The 16,182-nt window shown below is 34.0% G+C and overlaps 2 protein-coding genes across 2 annotated transcripts; one reads left to right on the forward strand and one right to left on the reverse strand.

Moving 5' to 3' along the window:
• Positions 1–140: 140 nt before the first annotated feature.
• On the forward strand, positions 141–5,343 carry LOC110909077 (protein STRICTOSIDINE SYNTHASE-LIKE 5). Its single transcript, XM_022154083.2, has 4 exons — positions 141–646; positions 3,548–3,855; positions 4,329–4,461; positions 4,799–5,343. Exons 1-4 carry the CDS (start codon positions 212–214, stop codon positions 5,087–5,089), a joined length of 1,167 nt encoding a protein of 388 aa, XP_022009775.1. The 5' UTR covers positions 141–211; the 3' UTR covers positions 5,090–5,343.
• Positions 5,344–5,528: 185 nt separating this feature from the next.
• LOC110909078 (isocitrate dehydrogenase [NAD] regulatory subunit 1, mitochondrial) lies at positions 5,529–9,124 on the reverse strand. Its single transcript, XM_022154084.2, has 4 exons — positions 8,524–9,124; positions 7,401–7,640; positions 6,061–6,139; positions 5,529–5,969 (listed from the first exon to the last, which is right to left on the reverse strand). The coding sequence occupies exons 1-4, from the start codon at positions 9,070–9,072 to the stop codon at positions 5,695–5,697; spliced, it is 1,143 nt and encodes a 380-aa protein (XP_022009776.1). The 5' UTR covers positions 9,073–9,124; the 3' UTR covers positions 5,529–5,694.
• Positions 9,125–16,182: the final 7,058 nt, after the last annotated feature.

The raw sequence follows: 16,182 nt of genomic DNA on the forward strand, positions 1-16,182 counted from the left end.
TTTAATGAAGTTTTCCTTAAAAAAAAAAAGAATTTTATTTTACGGTTGAACGAAGTAGCATGTCACCTTATTTAATGCCATTGGTTGATTGGTGGGGTCGTCAGCCGTGGGCACTCCGCTTAAAGTGGTTTACTGTTGGATTTATTAATCTATTCTACACAAAAGTTCCAGACCTTAATCAACGAAGCAGCTGTTCCACTAAACTCCACCTATGGCCGAGTCAACTCGCTCCGTGCCACCTAACTCACCAGCACCTCCGTCTACCACCACATCATGGCGGGCGGGGCTGTTCCTCTCCGCTGTGATCACCGTCCTCATATCCTTACTCTTGGTCCACCTGGATACCTTTGATGCTGCTCCATATTCCTCCGATGAGTTGGCTAAGAGACCCATATCCGTGCTACCTCGGGTCAACCCGCGGGTGCTCCATGGGTCTGAAAAGATCGGGGAGGGTCAGTTGAAGGGACCCGAAGACATTGTGTTTGACCCCAAGTTAGGGGTTATGTACACGAGCTGTGGTGATGGGTGGATTAAACGAGTCACGTTGAATGACTCGGTGGTGGAGAACTGGGTTAACACCGGTGGTAGGCCTCTTGGACTCGCTCTTGGTTACTCCGGTGAAGTTTACGTTGCTGATGCTTTTAAGGTAAGTGTTTCTAGTGTACACGAGGATGAACACTTGTTGATTAATATATACTTTTTTTTCCTTAACTAAGTTAGAAACCTGTTAAGTAGAGATAAATAGAGATAAATATTATGTAGTTTTTTTTTTTTTTTTGAACGGCAAATGATTTTTTTTTTTAATTAACAAAACAAACGGAAAAAATAAATTTGGCTTATATTATTAGAGTTAAGTTCACGTAGTCTTATCGTACGAAAGTCATGAAAAAGTAAAAGAAGAACGCGGTGATATTTTCGTAATTGTTTACTCGTATGGTAATTATTAAAATTACTCTACAAATAATCTTGTAGAATAATTATCAAAATTACTCTATAAGTTTATTAAACAACATACAACTCAAAATTACCCTACTAGATCAAAATTACTCTACAAGATCATTTATAGAGTAATTATCATACTCTATAAAATTACCCTACAAGATCAAAATAACTTACAAGATCATTTGTAGAGTAATTATATGATACTCTACAACATCAAAATTATCCTACAAGATCATTTTACAAAAACCCTACAAGATCAAAATCACCCTATAAGATCATTTGTAGAGTAATTTTGATAATTACTCTATGAGTAAATAATTACGAAAATGTCACCGCGTTTTTTACCTTTTTCACCCTATTCATATTTTGTATGATAATTTGTATAAGGGTATTTGTATTCCATCTTTGTTCATAAAATTACGCAATGTGATGGAATCCGTTGCTGATTTATGGATTATTATGTATAGATTGGAGTATTATTTTTGAAAGTGACGTCAAATGCTTTTATTTTAGATTAACATGATCATATTCAACGTTTCAAAGTTCGTTCATTTATGGTGTTCTTTTAAGTAATTTATAAAACTCGTGAACATTGTTTTTGGACCAGCATTTCGGTTTTATTTAATGCTATGGTGGTTGACGCTCCGTCTAAAGCGGCAATCTTGACTTGGAAGATGTCATTTTAGGTGGAAAACCCCATGCCGTGAGAAAAGATAATGATATAAAAGAGTTTTAAAAAAAACTTCTTGATCTCTCAACTAGCGATGTGAGTAGAGGCATATATTCTCATAGAGAAGATCCATATTCAAATTAAGGGTGAATATTTTAAAATTATTAGTGTAATAAAATAGAAGTAAGCATTGTAATTAGATTTATTGGGGTAGTATAATAGAAGTAAGCATTGTAATTAAAAAAATGCAACATAAATAAATAAATATTTGTTTGTTAATAAACGATTTAGCAATATTTAAAATTTTTAATGTAGGTTGAAAAGTCTTTGTTTGTTAATATGATGCGTATGTTTTAAGTTTTTTTTATGGAAATTTAGCAATATTTAAAATTATTAATGTATGTTGAAAAGTTTTTGTTAATAGAGTTAAACGTCATTTTAGTATCTATGGTTTGGGTTATTTTGCAAATTTAGTTCAAAGGTTTCATTTTTAGTCTGTGGGTCCAAAAAGGTTTCACTGTTGCCATTTTAGTCCACTTGGTTAACTTCATCCTTTTTTACTGTTAACGAGAAGGGCAATTTGGTTATTTTATATGTAATTCTATTAACTAAAAGGGTAATTCAGCTATATAAAATGACCGAATTGCCCTTCTCGTTGATAGAAAAAATGGATAAACTTAACCCAGTGGACTAAAATGGCAACGCTGAAACTTTTTTGGTCCCACATGAGAAAAATAAAACATTTGGATTAAACTGGCAAAAATGAACCAAACCACAAGGACTAAAAGGGTGTTTGGGGTTGAGTTTTGGAAATAGATTATGTGTTTTGAATAATCATAATCAGATAATTAGCTGTAACAAAACGTGCTGCAGAAAGATAGTATTTGGATTTGATTATGTTGTTTGATATCACAATAATCAGATAATCAACTATTTAAGTGTTTGACAAATATATATATTTTAAAAAATAAATAAGTGAAATGACAAAAAAACGTAAAAAATCAGTTTTTTGGATTATCACGTTTTCCTGCAGTAAGGGGTGACCTACTTTTGCATTATCACGTTTTGATCTCTACAAAACGTAAAAAATCAGTTTTTATTAATTTTTTACCAAACACTCAAAATAGATTTTTTTACGATTTCAAAACACAATAATTAAAAAAATCAGGTTGAAAAAGCAATCTCAAACACACCCTAACATGGCACTTAAGTCTTGTTAATTTGATGTGTATGTTTTAAATTTGTTTATGGAATATAGTCTATTATTGTATAAAGATAATACCTATGCTTACATATACATACATATATATATATAATTAAAGAATAACTATTACCATGTATAGTCATAATCAATAAATTTAAAAATAATATCTATTTTGTTATAAAAAAATTAGAATTTAACTATTTTGTTATAAAAAAGTTTAGAATTTAAAACTATTTCGGTGAGCCAAACTCGAGCTCTTCTTGTTTAAACGAACCAAGTCTGAGCTTTGTCGATTTAAAAGTTTGAACTATGTAACGTTACGTTTTTTTGTTAAATCTTATAAGTTTACCCACTTGTCTAAAAAAACACAAAACTTAACCTAACTCATTTTTAGTTAAATACGTTGAAATTAATGCACTTAGCTATGTACATCCATGATTGTTCACCAATACATGTTAGAATTAGTGTTTTTTTTTTTTTTTTTTTTTTTTGCGTTTTAAAAAATACATGTTAGAATTAGTTTTTCTTTTCTTTTTTTTTTTTTTTTTGCGTTTAAAAAAATACATCTCATATGATGTACAATTAGTTTTTCTTGTTTTATTTTTTTTTTTTATTTTGCGTTTTAAAAAAATACATCTCATATGATGTACAAAGTGAAAAGGATTATCAAATTAAGTCAACTCAACTACATAAATTATAAGTTAAGCTTGTGGCCAAAAAAAATTCTTTAGGGAATCCTTAAATTAACCGAAGATGGTGAAATAGAAGCACTGACAGACGAGGCCGAGGGCATAAAATTTGGGACTACAGACGCCGTGACAGTTGCAAAAAATGGTGTACTATACTTCACTGATGCGTCCTGGAAATATGATTTGCATGATTTTGCATTAGACATACTTGAAGGCCGGCCTTATGGTAGGCTCATGACCTATGATCCATCCACAAAGCAGACCAAAGTGATTGCTCGCGATCTCTACTATGCTAATGGCGTTGAAATGTCCCCGGAACAAGATTTTGTTGTATTCTGCGAAACACCAATGTAATTTCAATAACTTATTCTTATGATAGTGACACCATTTTAGATGATCAAAGGTTGATTTGAGTTAAAAAAAATTCATTCAAATCATAACGGTTCAAATGGTAAAAAATTAACGGACCAGAAAGCGAAATGAGTCAAACATGTTGAAGGTTTCTAAAGTGTTTATTAAATGTTTTTAATCTTCTAAATTGATTTATTCAAAAATATTACTTATATACTATTTATTACTTGTTTAATATATATTAATATTAAAACAACTTAAAAATTAAAAAAGTAGTTTAAAGATGTTGAAGACTCAACCCAACTCTGATCAAACAGTTTTAACATGCATTACTTGAAAAACCATTTTGACCCGAACCTGCTTTGATCCATAACCCACTACTCAATCCGCCTAGTTTGTCACCTCTACTAATTTCTATTTATGTATGTAAACACCCAGAAATCCTTTGACATTTTGTTGATGGAAATTGCAGGATGAGATGTCGTAGATACTACATACATGGGGAAAAGGAGGGCTCGACGGATGTATTTATTGATAGATTGCCGGGTATGCCCGACAATATCCATTATGATGGTGAGGGCCACTACTGGATTGGGATTGCCGCGGTAAGTCAAAATTGTACAAATAAAAATAGGTTAATATATCCTGCATTAGAATCATGTGTCGCGTCATGTGAGTTGGGTTACGGGTTGAAATAGACTTTGTTGAAACCTTCCAATTTTAGTATATTTTGTGGTTGGATTGACCCACGAACACTTTTTGTCCTTTTTTTAATAGTATGTTAATTTTGGTTTTAAAACCTGTCTTACTGTTATAATCCAAATATTTCAAAAGCAACAGTTACATGTACGACCAATTTGGCCTGTTCACTTGTTAGCTATTTTTTTTTTCTATTTGATGCGCTATATTAACTCGCTTACACGTTTTATTTGTTTTTGGTAGGAGCATACACACGAATGGGATCTTGCACGCAAATATCCTTATATTCGGAAGCTTTTAGCGTTTTTAGAAAAGTACTTAAAAAGACCTTCAGTAGAGAAAAATGCAGGAGGGGTTGCCGTTGATTTGAACGGGAATCCAATTGCGCGATACTACGACCGTGACTTGAAATCTGTTACTTCAGTGATAAAGATCAGGGAACATTTATATCTTGGAAATCTGGTCAAGTCCTTCATTATCCGACTCAACCTTACGCAATATCCTGCTACCGCACCCTCTTCCACAATGATATAATGTTAGTTTTGAGCCGTCGATTTGTACAACCATCAATATCATTTACCAAATACAAAAAAGGATTAAATTTCCTTTACAGATTACGCTTGAAGATGTTCCAGTCAAAGCTTGGTCAACATTTAGTTTTACAGTTAGTCACTTGGTGAGTGTTACACTTTTGATTTGTACATGTAAACTTTATGAATAAGTGATGATGTATTGATGAAATAATAACAAGAAATGCAATAAATGGTCACCTAAAACATTGTTCACAAGTTTTCATGGTATCAAAGCACTGATCTCTCAATCTTGTTCTTGAGTTCGTTATGGTGTCAACATTGCTACCTCCGTTAAAGTTAATACACAGACGCAGGTCGAAGGGTATGTTTCACGAGTTACACACTTTGACTCTTTTTGTTCCACCTACTTTTCAGTGTGATAATATTGGCGTCACATTTCATCTATGAAGTATCAGGTCATTGATTTAAACTTTATTCAAGATATGGGTTCAACAATAATTTGTGGGTTTCTGTTGGACCACGTATGTAACCAAAACCTAGTTAAAATGTTTGGCAAAACAGTCGGTTGTAACAAAGAATAATTACAAGATCAGATTATGATTCTAGTCATGTAAGTGCAGATATGACTGCATCAGTAACCTCTTGTGTTGTGCTACTTCCACCAAGATCTTTTGTTCGGTATTTACCCTCGTAGATGACGCGTTTCACTGCAGTTTCTAAACGATCTGCATAATCAGGAAGCTGAAGATGTCTCAGCATCATGGCTGACGAAAGAAGCAGAGCCACTGGGTTTGCTCTCTTTTTCTCAACCACTGATGGTTTCCCAACATTGCCGGCTGATGCGCCTTGCTCAAAGATCGCGTACTCCGTGCCAACGTTACCTGTAAATATGATTGCAAAAACTTTATTACTACAAAATCATCGTTGCAAAAAGGTTTAAGGGATTCAAATATATGTTTTATGACTGTGTACCTCCTGGCATGACCCCCGTACCGCCAGCAATACCAGCAGCAGTGTTTGCAACTAGGTTTCCATACAGGTTAGGTGTCACCTGCAAGATTTAATCAGTTAACACCCAATGGGAAAAAGAATAATCTCCTGTGAGCGTTTTAAAACTAGAACTTATGTACAACTTGAGCATTTACAGAAATCATAAGTAGTGCCGTTATTAATGTAACAATGCATTGTTATAGGGGTGTGATAAATTATAAATTGGGTGGGTGTTTTATGTCAAAATTATAACTTAAAAAATGAAATTGACATAAGATTTTATAATTAAAACGTAATTGTATTATATACATTTAACATTTGTGTTTTTTGAAGTAAAATTTTAACATTAATATATTTTATTTTGCGAAAAAAAAATTACAAAATAAAAAAATTCGGATTGAACGGGTAGTGTCCGGGTCAACCTGCGAATATTCGGGCCGTGTTCGATTCATATGGTATGAGTCATACCGTATGACACGATTTTCAGGTTCGAGTCGTGTTCGGGATCGTCTAAAATTTCCGGGTTCGGGTCGGGTTGAACCCGCCAACCCCGAACGTGGCCCGTATAGCACCCCTATATTATTACGGGTGTATCATTGTATGACATGTGGTTGTAATTTGTAAATTACTATCCAAATTTCCAAGATTCCCGCGTTCAAAATTCTATTATACTGTGACTATTGTGGCCTATTTTGTCAATGACTAAATTATTCATCATAGATAGAGCCAAAAATATGAAAGTAAGAGCAGGAATAGTTAAACAATAGATTAGGGTATAATTCATTTATTCTATACTCCTTCATTCTCCAAATAAATTAACTCAATTATTCTCACACTTGTCTTTTCACACCCTACAAACAGAAGTAACAAAATAAAATGCCAATTGACCATAAGCCCATAAGGAATAAGACATAATCCTTTGTTTGATTCTTAAAAGACGTGTGCATATGAATACAAACACTATTTGTTTCTAATAGACCAATTGCAAAGACAGTGGTGAGCATCAAGTATAGTGCGGTGTAGCATATTATGAACCCAAAAACCGAATCTGAATAAGAATATTGTTAGACCCATGCATTATTGGACATGTTTTATCATTTATGGATAAATATTATTGGTTAGTTGTTACACATGTGTTATTATTTTGATAAGGATCATGATGAGCAATTTTAGTAGGATAGCAATTCATGTAAAGGAAATCCATAACAGAAGCTACAGATGTATGCAAGAGGTCATGTGACGGTATACACGATCAATGAAAATGACGCAAGAATTAATAGAAAAGAATTAAATAAAAAGGGAAAATCATAACAATAGCATACCATGACGTCGAATTGCTCAGGTTTTGAAACAAGTTGCATGCAGCAGTTGTCTACAATAATCTCATTGTATGTGATCTCGGGATACTTTTTGGCAATTTCCCTACAAGATTCCAAGAAAAGACCATCTGCAAGTTTCATGATGTTTGCTTTATGAACTGCCGTCACAGTTTTTCTGTCGTTCAGGTGAGCAAACTCAAACGCATACTTTGCGATACGCTCAGAGCAGAATTTCGTTATCACCTAACAGGACAGCATAATCAGACACAACAGAAGTCAACATGCTACAGATACGAACAGGCTATGCAACAAAGGTTAAATTACTGCACAAAGTGTTGACTAGTGCATGGTTATCTTAGAACACATTCATCTTCAATTCTGTACTTCATATTGGAGTAAAGCTTTTGAGCAAGTTAAGATCATCCTCATGAAAATAATTTGCAAGAATGAACAATTTCAAACAAACTGTAGCAACATACCTTAGTCTAGGTAAATTACTTTATTTAACCTCAAAATATGAACATTGCATTTTATTTTCTTTCGTATGGAAGAGCTATCAAGTTTGAGCTATATATGCTATAATTACGGAGTACCCAATTTCACATAGGCATTTCGTCAAACAACACGCATACAATTTCACATCAGCAGGCATAACATCCCACATAGGCATTTCATCAAACAACACGCATACAACCTCACACAACACAGGCATTTCATCGAACAACACTCACACAATCTCACACAGGCATTTCATCAAACTACCGTCACCCAATTCCACACAGGCATTTCATCGAACAACATGCATACAATCTCACTCTCACACAGGCATTTCATCAAACAACAAGCATACAGCCTCACAGAGGCATTTCATCGAACAACATTCACACAATCTCACACAGGCATTTCATCAAACTAGTGTCACCCAATTCCACACAGGCATTTCATCGAACAACATGCATACAATCTCACTCTCACACAGGCATTTCATCAAACAACTGGCAAACAATCCCACACAGGCATTTCATCAAACAACAGGCATGCAACTTCACATAGGCATTTCATCAAACACCAGGCATACAATCCCACACAGGCATTTCATCAAACAACATACCTACAACCAACTTACCTTAAGACTCTCAACCACACCAGGAACAACCTCATGCTCCAACCCAGAATACTCCCCTTCAGTATTCTCCCTAATCACCACAATATCCACCTTCTCATGCCGCGTAACCAACCCCGGCAAAGTAAAACAATTCACAACCGAAACAAACAGATCCAACTCTTTCCTCAATAAAACATTCAACGAATTCACCCCACCCCCTACAGGAGTAACCAGTCCACCCTTCAAACAAACCTTATTCTTCCTGATCGAATCCATAACCTCATCAGGTATCTTGTTCATGTCACCATGAACTTCAAATTTCTCGAAGATTACCGGCGCTTGTATTGCGTTGATGACCTGTTCAACGGCGCCGGTGACCAAGGGCCCGATCCCGTCACCCGGGATTAGAGTGACAGGTGTTGGTGTACCGTTGTTGGTGATTGGGGAAACGGGTCGGGTGGTGTCGGATCCGGGTCGGGGCATGTGGGTGATGGGGCGGAACCATGATCGGAGATGAGGTGGGGTGCCGGAAAGGAGTCGTTTTAGTATCGGAGCAGTTGATTGAGTCATTTTAGGGGTTTAGAGAGGATACATAACAAGTGTTTTATGTTACGTGTGCTTTGCTTAAGTTGGTTACAAATTGTTGATTAACTAGAATTTAGCACCTCCGTGTTCCGATGGGGGCGTTAAAGCATGTCGAATAGCACCAATCCGACACAACCGTCAGGGATCACCAACGTTTAAGTTGTAGCATGTTAAAGCGAAGAAATAGACCGAAACGTAGAACATTTAAGAAAAATAACTAAGTCGATCTAGGATTCATGCGTTACGAGAAACCGGTAAAATGAGAAAAAATAGACATAAAAACATTGAACAACACATGGACGTTGCGCCGTGTTAACTTGGAAAATTACAAACGAAACGTAGAAAAAGTTGAATCACACACGCACATTGCGCTGTGTTAACTCGAAAAAATTAGTACGAAACGTAAAATGAAAATTTGGGAATGATGATAAGTATAGGGGACCAAAGTCGAAAGTAAAAAAATTGTGAAGTTTAATTACAAAAGATAAAAAACTTTGGGTTAAAAGTAAAAAAAAAAAGAAATCATTTTTGTGAGGTTAAAATTGTAAGAAACCGAAATATATAACATATAAAAAAATAACAAAGTCAATCAATAACTCACGCGTTGCGACGAACCTATGAAATGAAAAACAATAGACGTAAAATCTTGAACTACACATGTACATTGCGCCGTATTACCTTGAAAAATTATGAACGAAACGTAATAACATTGAATCACATACACGTTGATTCATGGTAACTGACAAAATTAAGTACGAAACATAATATGAAAATCTGCAAAAGATGAAAGTATATGGGGACCAAAGTTAAATATAAAAAAGTTGAGGTTAAATTGTAAAAAAAAAAAAAAAAAAAAATCCAATTTTGTAAAGTTAAAATTGTAAGAAATTCAAAGATTTAGGTTAAAACTAAAATTTCAATTTCTATTTTTGAAAATCACCCAAAACATAAAGTAAAACATCTTATGCATACAAAACTTGCTAATTTATAGTATATAAATAAATAGTAGAGTAAACTGCCATTTTAGTCCCTAAGGTTTGGTCACTTTTGCTATGTTAGTCCAAAACTCAAACCTTTTACATCTGGGTCTCCGTGGTTTCAGTTTTATTGCCATTTTGGTCCAAAAATGAAATCAGACCATATTTGTCATATAAAATCCTGCTATTTTGTCCTTTTCCTCAGGGGCAAAATGGTCACTTTTAATTAAAATAATAAAATAAATCAATCATCACTGTAACTATATTTGAAGGTGAGAGAACTACTTGCTAGATCATGATTGATTAATTGGTCGCTCTCCCATTGCCACCACTCACCTCAGCCCACCACCACCACTCCATCACTGAAGCCACCACCACTAGTCACAACAACCACCTCCACAAACCCTCTTTCTCTCTCTCTCACACATAACTCCGAAATCGTATTTCTTATGTACACACCAAAAATTACAAACAACAAATATATTTTAGGAATCCAAGGGATGATTACGGCGACGAAAATCGTACGGCTACCATAGATAATCCAAAGGACAAGGTCTCCATTCATCCAGTCTCACCCGGTGGTCAATCGGCTCAATGTTTCCGACGAACACCAGCAGAAACGACGGCAACGAACCCAGCTCGTAAATCCTCTTTTTCCTCTGCAGTTCCATCCAGTTCTTAATCCTCCGCCGATACTTTCCGCCTTTCCATTTCACCATATCCATTACCATTACACTGGTGTTGAAAATAACACGGGGTTCTCGATGAGAATACCCGAGATAATACCGGGGTTTTCGATGAGATTACACCGGTGTTGAAATAACACGGGGTTTTCGGGCGTAGTTAAACGGGTTCTCGAGAGCGACCCGCATTGACGATGAAATGAGATTGATGATGGAGTCTCCTCTGAAAATGTAGAGTTTGAAGGTTAGAGAGTGGATTTCGTGGCCCGGAAACAGGAGAGAGAGGAATAGGATGACGGCGATAACGTCTTCGTTTGAAAACCGGTTGCCACCCATCATCTTCATCTTTCACCGCTATTGATTAAATATATATTATATATGTATATATCATTTACAATTTCGATGGAGGGTAGTTGTGCCTCCTCTCTCTCTTTTATTTAATTAAAAGTGACCATTTTGTCTATGGGGAAAAGGACAAAATAGCAGAATTTTATAAGACTCCAATGACCTGATTTCATTTTTTGACCAAAATGGCAATAAAATTGAAACCACAGGGACCCAAATGCAAAAAGTTTGAGTTTTTGACTAAAGTGGCAAAAGTGACCAAACCTTAAGGACAAAAACGGCAGTTTACTCAAAAGTTTGTTTCTTATTTTTATACTTTTGTCATAAAAAGTTAAACAAACCTAACTTTTTTATTAGTTTTAGTTTTTTGTCATTAAAAAAAAACCTTAACTTTTTTATTAGTTTTTGTTTAACGTTTTTTTCCTAGATTTGGTCAGCGTTCAGTTGCCACTTAGCATAGTGTTTGGTGATCACATTTGGTCCCTTAGTTTCCTTATTAAAAAGAATCCAACGGTAGATTAACAAAAAAATGTAGTCTTGGTTATGTTATATAGGGTCAGGATTTAGAGAAAACGGTGAAAAGTGTGAGAACGGTGAGAATGATTTTGGTGGTGACATGTGGCATTGATGTTAAATTACACTAAGGGGTAATATTGTCAAAAAACTCACTCACATGAACTAGGTGTTCAAATAAAACGCCATAAAAGTGTTCAAATAAAACGTCATAAAAACACCCAATTCAGAAAAACGCCAAACACTCAAAAGCTATTTTTAAGTCATTTTTTTTAGCCAGCTCCTAGTTAAAACGCCATAACAAAAAAAGCTATATTTTCAGGGTCCAAAATGTAACTTATAGTGTGAACAAGTGTAAACAAGTGTGAACACAAGTATTTAATTAGTTTCATCATACACGCAACTTTTTTTAGGTAAAACGCCATAAAAAAGCTATATTTTCAGGGTCCAAAGTGTAACTTATAGTGTGAACAAGTGTAAACAAGTATGAACACAAATATTTAATTAGTTTCATCATACACGCAGCTTTTTTTTTTGAGCCACCTTCTAGTTAAAACGCCATAACAAAAAAAAAACTATATTTTCAGGGTCCAAAGTGTAACTTATAGTGTGAAAAAGTGTGAACACAAGTATTTAATTAGTTATCCAGCTTTAGGGGAAGGTGATTGAAAATAAAAGAATTCATACTCCAATGAAGACACACAGAGCTCCCAGTTAAAACGCCATAACAAAAAATACTATTTTTTTGAGTTATAATTTACAACAGCTCAAAAAACCCATTTTTTTAGCCATCCGCCTAAATTAATATTTTTTTGAGCTCAGAAAAATCATAATTTGTACTGTAAAAACACCGTAAAACACGCAGTTCAGAAAAACACCATGAAAAACTCAGTTGAAAACGCCATAAAACATTCAGTTCAGAAAAACGCCATGAAAATACCTAGTTAAAACGCCATAAAAACACCTAGTTCAGAAAAACGCCATGAAAATACCTAGTCTAAAACGCCATAAAACACCCAGTTCAGAAAAACGCCATAAAACCCAGTTATTTTTTTTTTTTTTTTGAAAATTATAACAATAGTATACTCATTGGAAAGACAAAAAAAAACGCTGAGTTTTATGGTGTTATTTTTTCAAAAAATAATCACGTATAAAAAAGTTATTGTCGTTTAAATATGATAGGGGAAAATGGCATGTGATTAGTATGTGCACCTTTGTTTGGATCTTCCTATTTTACCCCTCCTGGTAGTTCCAAGACCCATGTTATTTACAAAAATGCCACTGCATCAATCTCAGCCACAAACCACTAAGATCGTGTGGCTGATAATCGTTCTCACACTTTGAGACGTTCTATCCTGATCCTATTCCTATAAAAATGCCCAAGCTAAGTCTAAATCCTGCACGCTCCTAATCATATCCCTATTTATTTCTGACCTTGCTTGGTTAATTAACAGAAATTAACCATAATCGAACCACAACCGATTAACCGTAATCAAAGTTTGGTTATGGTTATGGTTATAGTTAAGGAATTCCATAACCGAAGCTAGCGGTTATGGTTATAATAAAAACCAAACCAATCCGACCCATGTACACCCCTAACTACTACTAATATTTACATTCTGTCTTTTTACCACTTTGAGAAAGAGACAACAATTCAACACATTGATATCATTAAACTACAAACTCTTTAATTATTAAAGTGTTTCATTTACCAACTCCTCTTTATACTCTTAACAACTCCTCTTAATATACTCTAAAATGGCTACCATCATTAACTCTTATCATTACTACAAATCTACAATTCAACATATTATCACATGCAAAATGGCTATTTCAACAAGAAAACATTAAATTAAACTAAAAACAGTATGAAAAAGAATGATATTTGAACAAGAAAACATAAAATTAAAGTAAAAGCAGTATGAAAAAAAATGAGAGGCTTACAATGAAAAACCAGCAAAATTTTATTAAAAAAGTAGTAACAAATAGAAACTAATAATTGAGTTTAAACGTCTATATTATTATACAATTATTCAAAATTTTAAAATGTTCATAATTTGAGTTGGTATGAAACTTATATATTTAGTTATTTACTTATGTTGGCAATATAATACAATGCATAGTGATAAGTTAATATTTTAGAATAAAAAGACAATTACATAAAGTAATATTTATATTATGGCAAGTGTCATTAATTTATCATTCAAATACAAGGTAAAAAGTATTTAAAAAATAAATAATGTTTTATAAATAGTTTACTATTAACTTATTATACGTGTCAAAAAAGTTATAATATGTGTTTTATTAAGGTGGTGTTTGTTTTTCTAAAAAAAATCAGCGCAGGTTCTTCGCGTGACCTGCGCAGACATTATCATCTGCAGAATGTTTGTTTTTACGAAGATGTTTCATTAAAAAAAATCTGCGTAAGCTTTTCTTGGTGCCGACATGGCCAAGCCACTTCTAAGATCTTCTAAAGTATGCCGAGGGTTAAACACCATTGTCCACCACCCACCACCGTCCATCACCACCACCATCGTCCACGTCCACCACCCACAACCACCGTCCAGCACCACCACCACCACCGTTCATACACCACAACCAGTTATTTTAGAAGTCTACGTATGTTAAAAAAACAAATTGTCGTCTTCTTGCAAACTACAAAGGTTTAATTAACCTCTTCTTCTACATATATCTGCAGATGTGATCCACATACTCCAAACATTTTACCTCTTAAAAAACAAACAACACCTAAGTAAATTGCACACGATAATAACACACTTCATATAACTCTTTTATTGAAAACAGGTTAATACATTGGAGTAATTAAAAAGAACTTATCATCAATAATTGGTTTAGTTATGTAAAAAGTATGGCCCGGAGACTGCAACGCACCTGTTTTGCTCATGCTATGTGGCTGTTGCGATTTGGAACTTGTTTAGTCGTTGGTGTTGGGTCAGTCCCATTTATGTTCACTCGATAAAGGATTTGGTTGAAGTGCATGAGTTTTTAGGTATGAGCAGCAAGGCGAAGTCTATTCTCAAAGGCATTATTATGGTTGGGTGTTGGTGTTTATGGAAGGCTAGATACAAAAGAAAAATCTCAAACAAAAACTCGATGATTACGAAAAATTTTCAAGACATTAAGACCTTAGGCTTTTGTGTTATTCGAATAGATCGAAACATAAGAATATCACTTGGGATAAGTGGATTTCTTTTGATGTTTTGTAAATAGTTTCGTGTTTGTTGGCTACCCTTGTTGTGTGGGTAGGGCTGTGAATAATATGCATCTTTCAAAAGAAAATGTAAAAAGTATGGCACGACTCGTAGTTTAGCACATCGAGATATGTAAGAAGGTTTGTTTTTTTTCCCTATGTGATTAACGGCCCAAGTTTGATCGTTGTATTATTACTACGTAGATTAAAAGTAGGTTTAGAAGGTGTGTAAATTAATCCGTGTAAAAAATAATCATTATCTCTATATAAAAATTATAAGAATTTCTATAGTAAAAATAAATATTTTATTATTATTTTCTTTTCTTTACTTTAATACATGATATATTATTATTTGTTTTCTTTACTTTAATACATACTAAACTAATTAATTTTTTTTCTTTTTTTTTGCTTTTGATTTTTCTTTATAATGTAATTATATTATAAATAATTTTATTTGTTATTTTGGTAATATAACATTTTATTGCTATAATTATTTTGTTTTTCGTTTGTAATTTTATTAGAACATATTAAATATATTTTAATTTTTTACTGGGAGGAACGAAACCGATACCCTTTGAACATCGGTAACGGTACCATATTCGTTTTTATGTTTTCTTAACATGTAGACAAAAAGTTCGTTGAAAATTAAGGTGTGTATATTCGCAATATAGTAGTGTTTTGGTACTCGGTACAATAACTTTTTCTTTACCGTGAGGAACGAAACTGATACCCTTTGAACATTGGTAGGGGTACGACATTCGTTTTTTATGCTTTCTTATCATGGAGGCAAAAGTTCTCGAATACTTAAGCTTACCTTGCATATACAATACCGTTAGCTTCTTTATATAAATACTTAAGTACAAACTTACATTCATCTTCTACCTTTGGGTCTTGATCGAGCCTTGGATTGTACGGATTCCTTATCACAAGAGCACACGGGTTTGAGTTCAAGTACTTACCTCCTCATACTTGATTCTCTCAAACCAGGGCTCTGATACCAACTTGTAAGACCCTAACACGTTTTAACCAAAAAGACGCAGCAGAAATACGAACCATAAAATTTCTTTCACAATAATGCTCTAACATTCTTGAACATCATTTAAAATGACTCTTATCAAAGAGGGACATCATTCGTTATTGATTGACATATCGAAAACATCATACAAATACAAGCTATGTGACTACTCCTCCCGTACAATCCGCGCTCTTTGACTCGATCTTCAACCTCTTAGACTTCATAATGATGTTAAAACCGTGCAACCTGCAATCACCACATACATGCGCATCATTAATATTTGGCGACGTCATTCATAATCTAAACATATGTAATTAGATGACCACATCGGATTCATTCTATTCATACTAA

The sequence above is a fragment of the Helianthus annuus genome, chromosome 14 (assembly GCF_002127325.2).
Source record: "Helianthus annuus cultivar XRQ/B chromosome 14, HanXRQr2.0-SUNRISE, whole genome shotgun sequence".
Classification (NCBI taxonomy): domain Eukaryota; kingdom Viridiplantae; phylum Streptophyta; class Magnoliopsida; order Asterales; family Asteraceae; genus Helianthus; species Helianthus annuus.

Excerpts from the sequence above, each read along its gene's own strand:
- LOC110909077 (XM_022154083.2), top strand. The coding sequence starts at position 212 with ATGGCCGAGTCAACTCGCTCCGTGCCACCTAACTCACCAGCACCTCCG. Across the intron at positions 647-3,547 it reads ACGTTGCTGATGCTTTTAAG|GGAATCCTTAAATTAACCGA; the intron begins GTAAGTGTTTCT and ends AAAATTCTTTAG. Across the intron at positions 4,462-4,798 it reads ACTGGATTGGGATTGCCGCG|GAGCATACACACGAATGGGA; the intron begins GTAAGTCAAAAT and ends TGTTTTTGGTAG.
- LOC110909078 (XM_022154084.2), bottom strand. The coding sequence starts at position 9,072 with ATGACTCAATCAACTGCTCCGATACTAAAACGACTCCTTTCCGGCACC. Across the intron at positions 7,641-8,523 it reads GTGTGGTTGAGAGTCTTAAG|GTGATAACGAAATTCTGCTC; the intron begins GTAAGTTGGTTG and ends CTGTCCTGTTAG. Across the intron at positions 5,970-6,060 it reads TACGGGGGTCATGCCAGGAG|GTAACGTTGGCACGGAGTAC; the intron begins GTACACAGTCAT and ends TCATATTTACAG.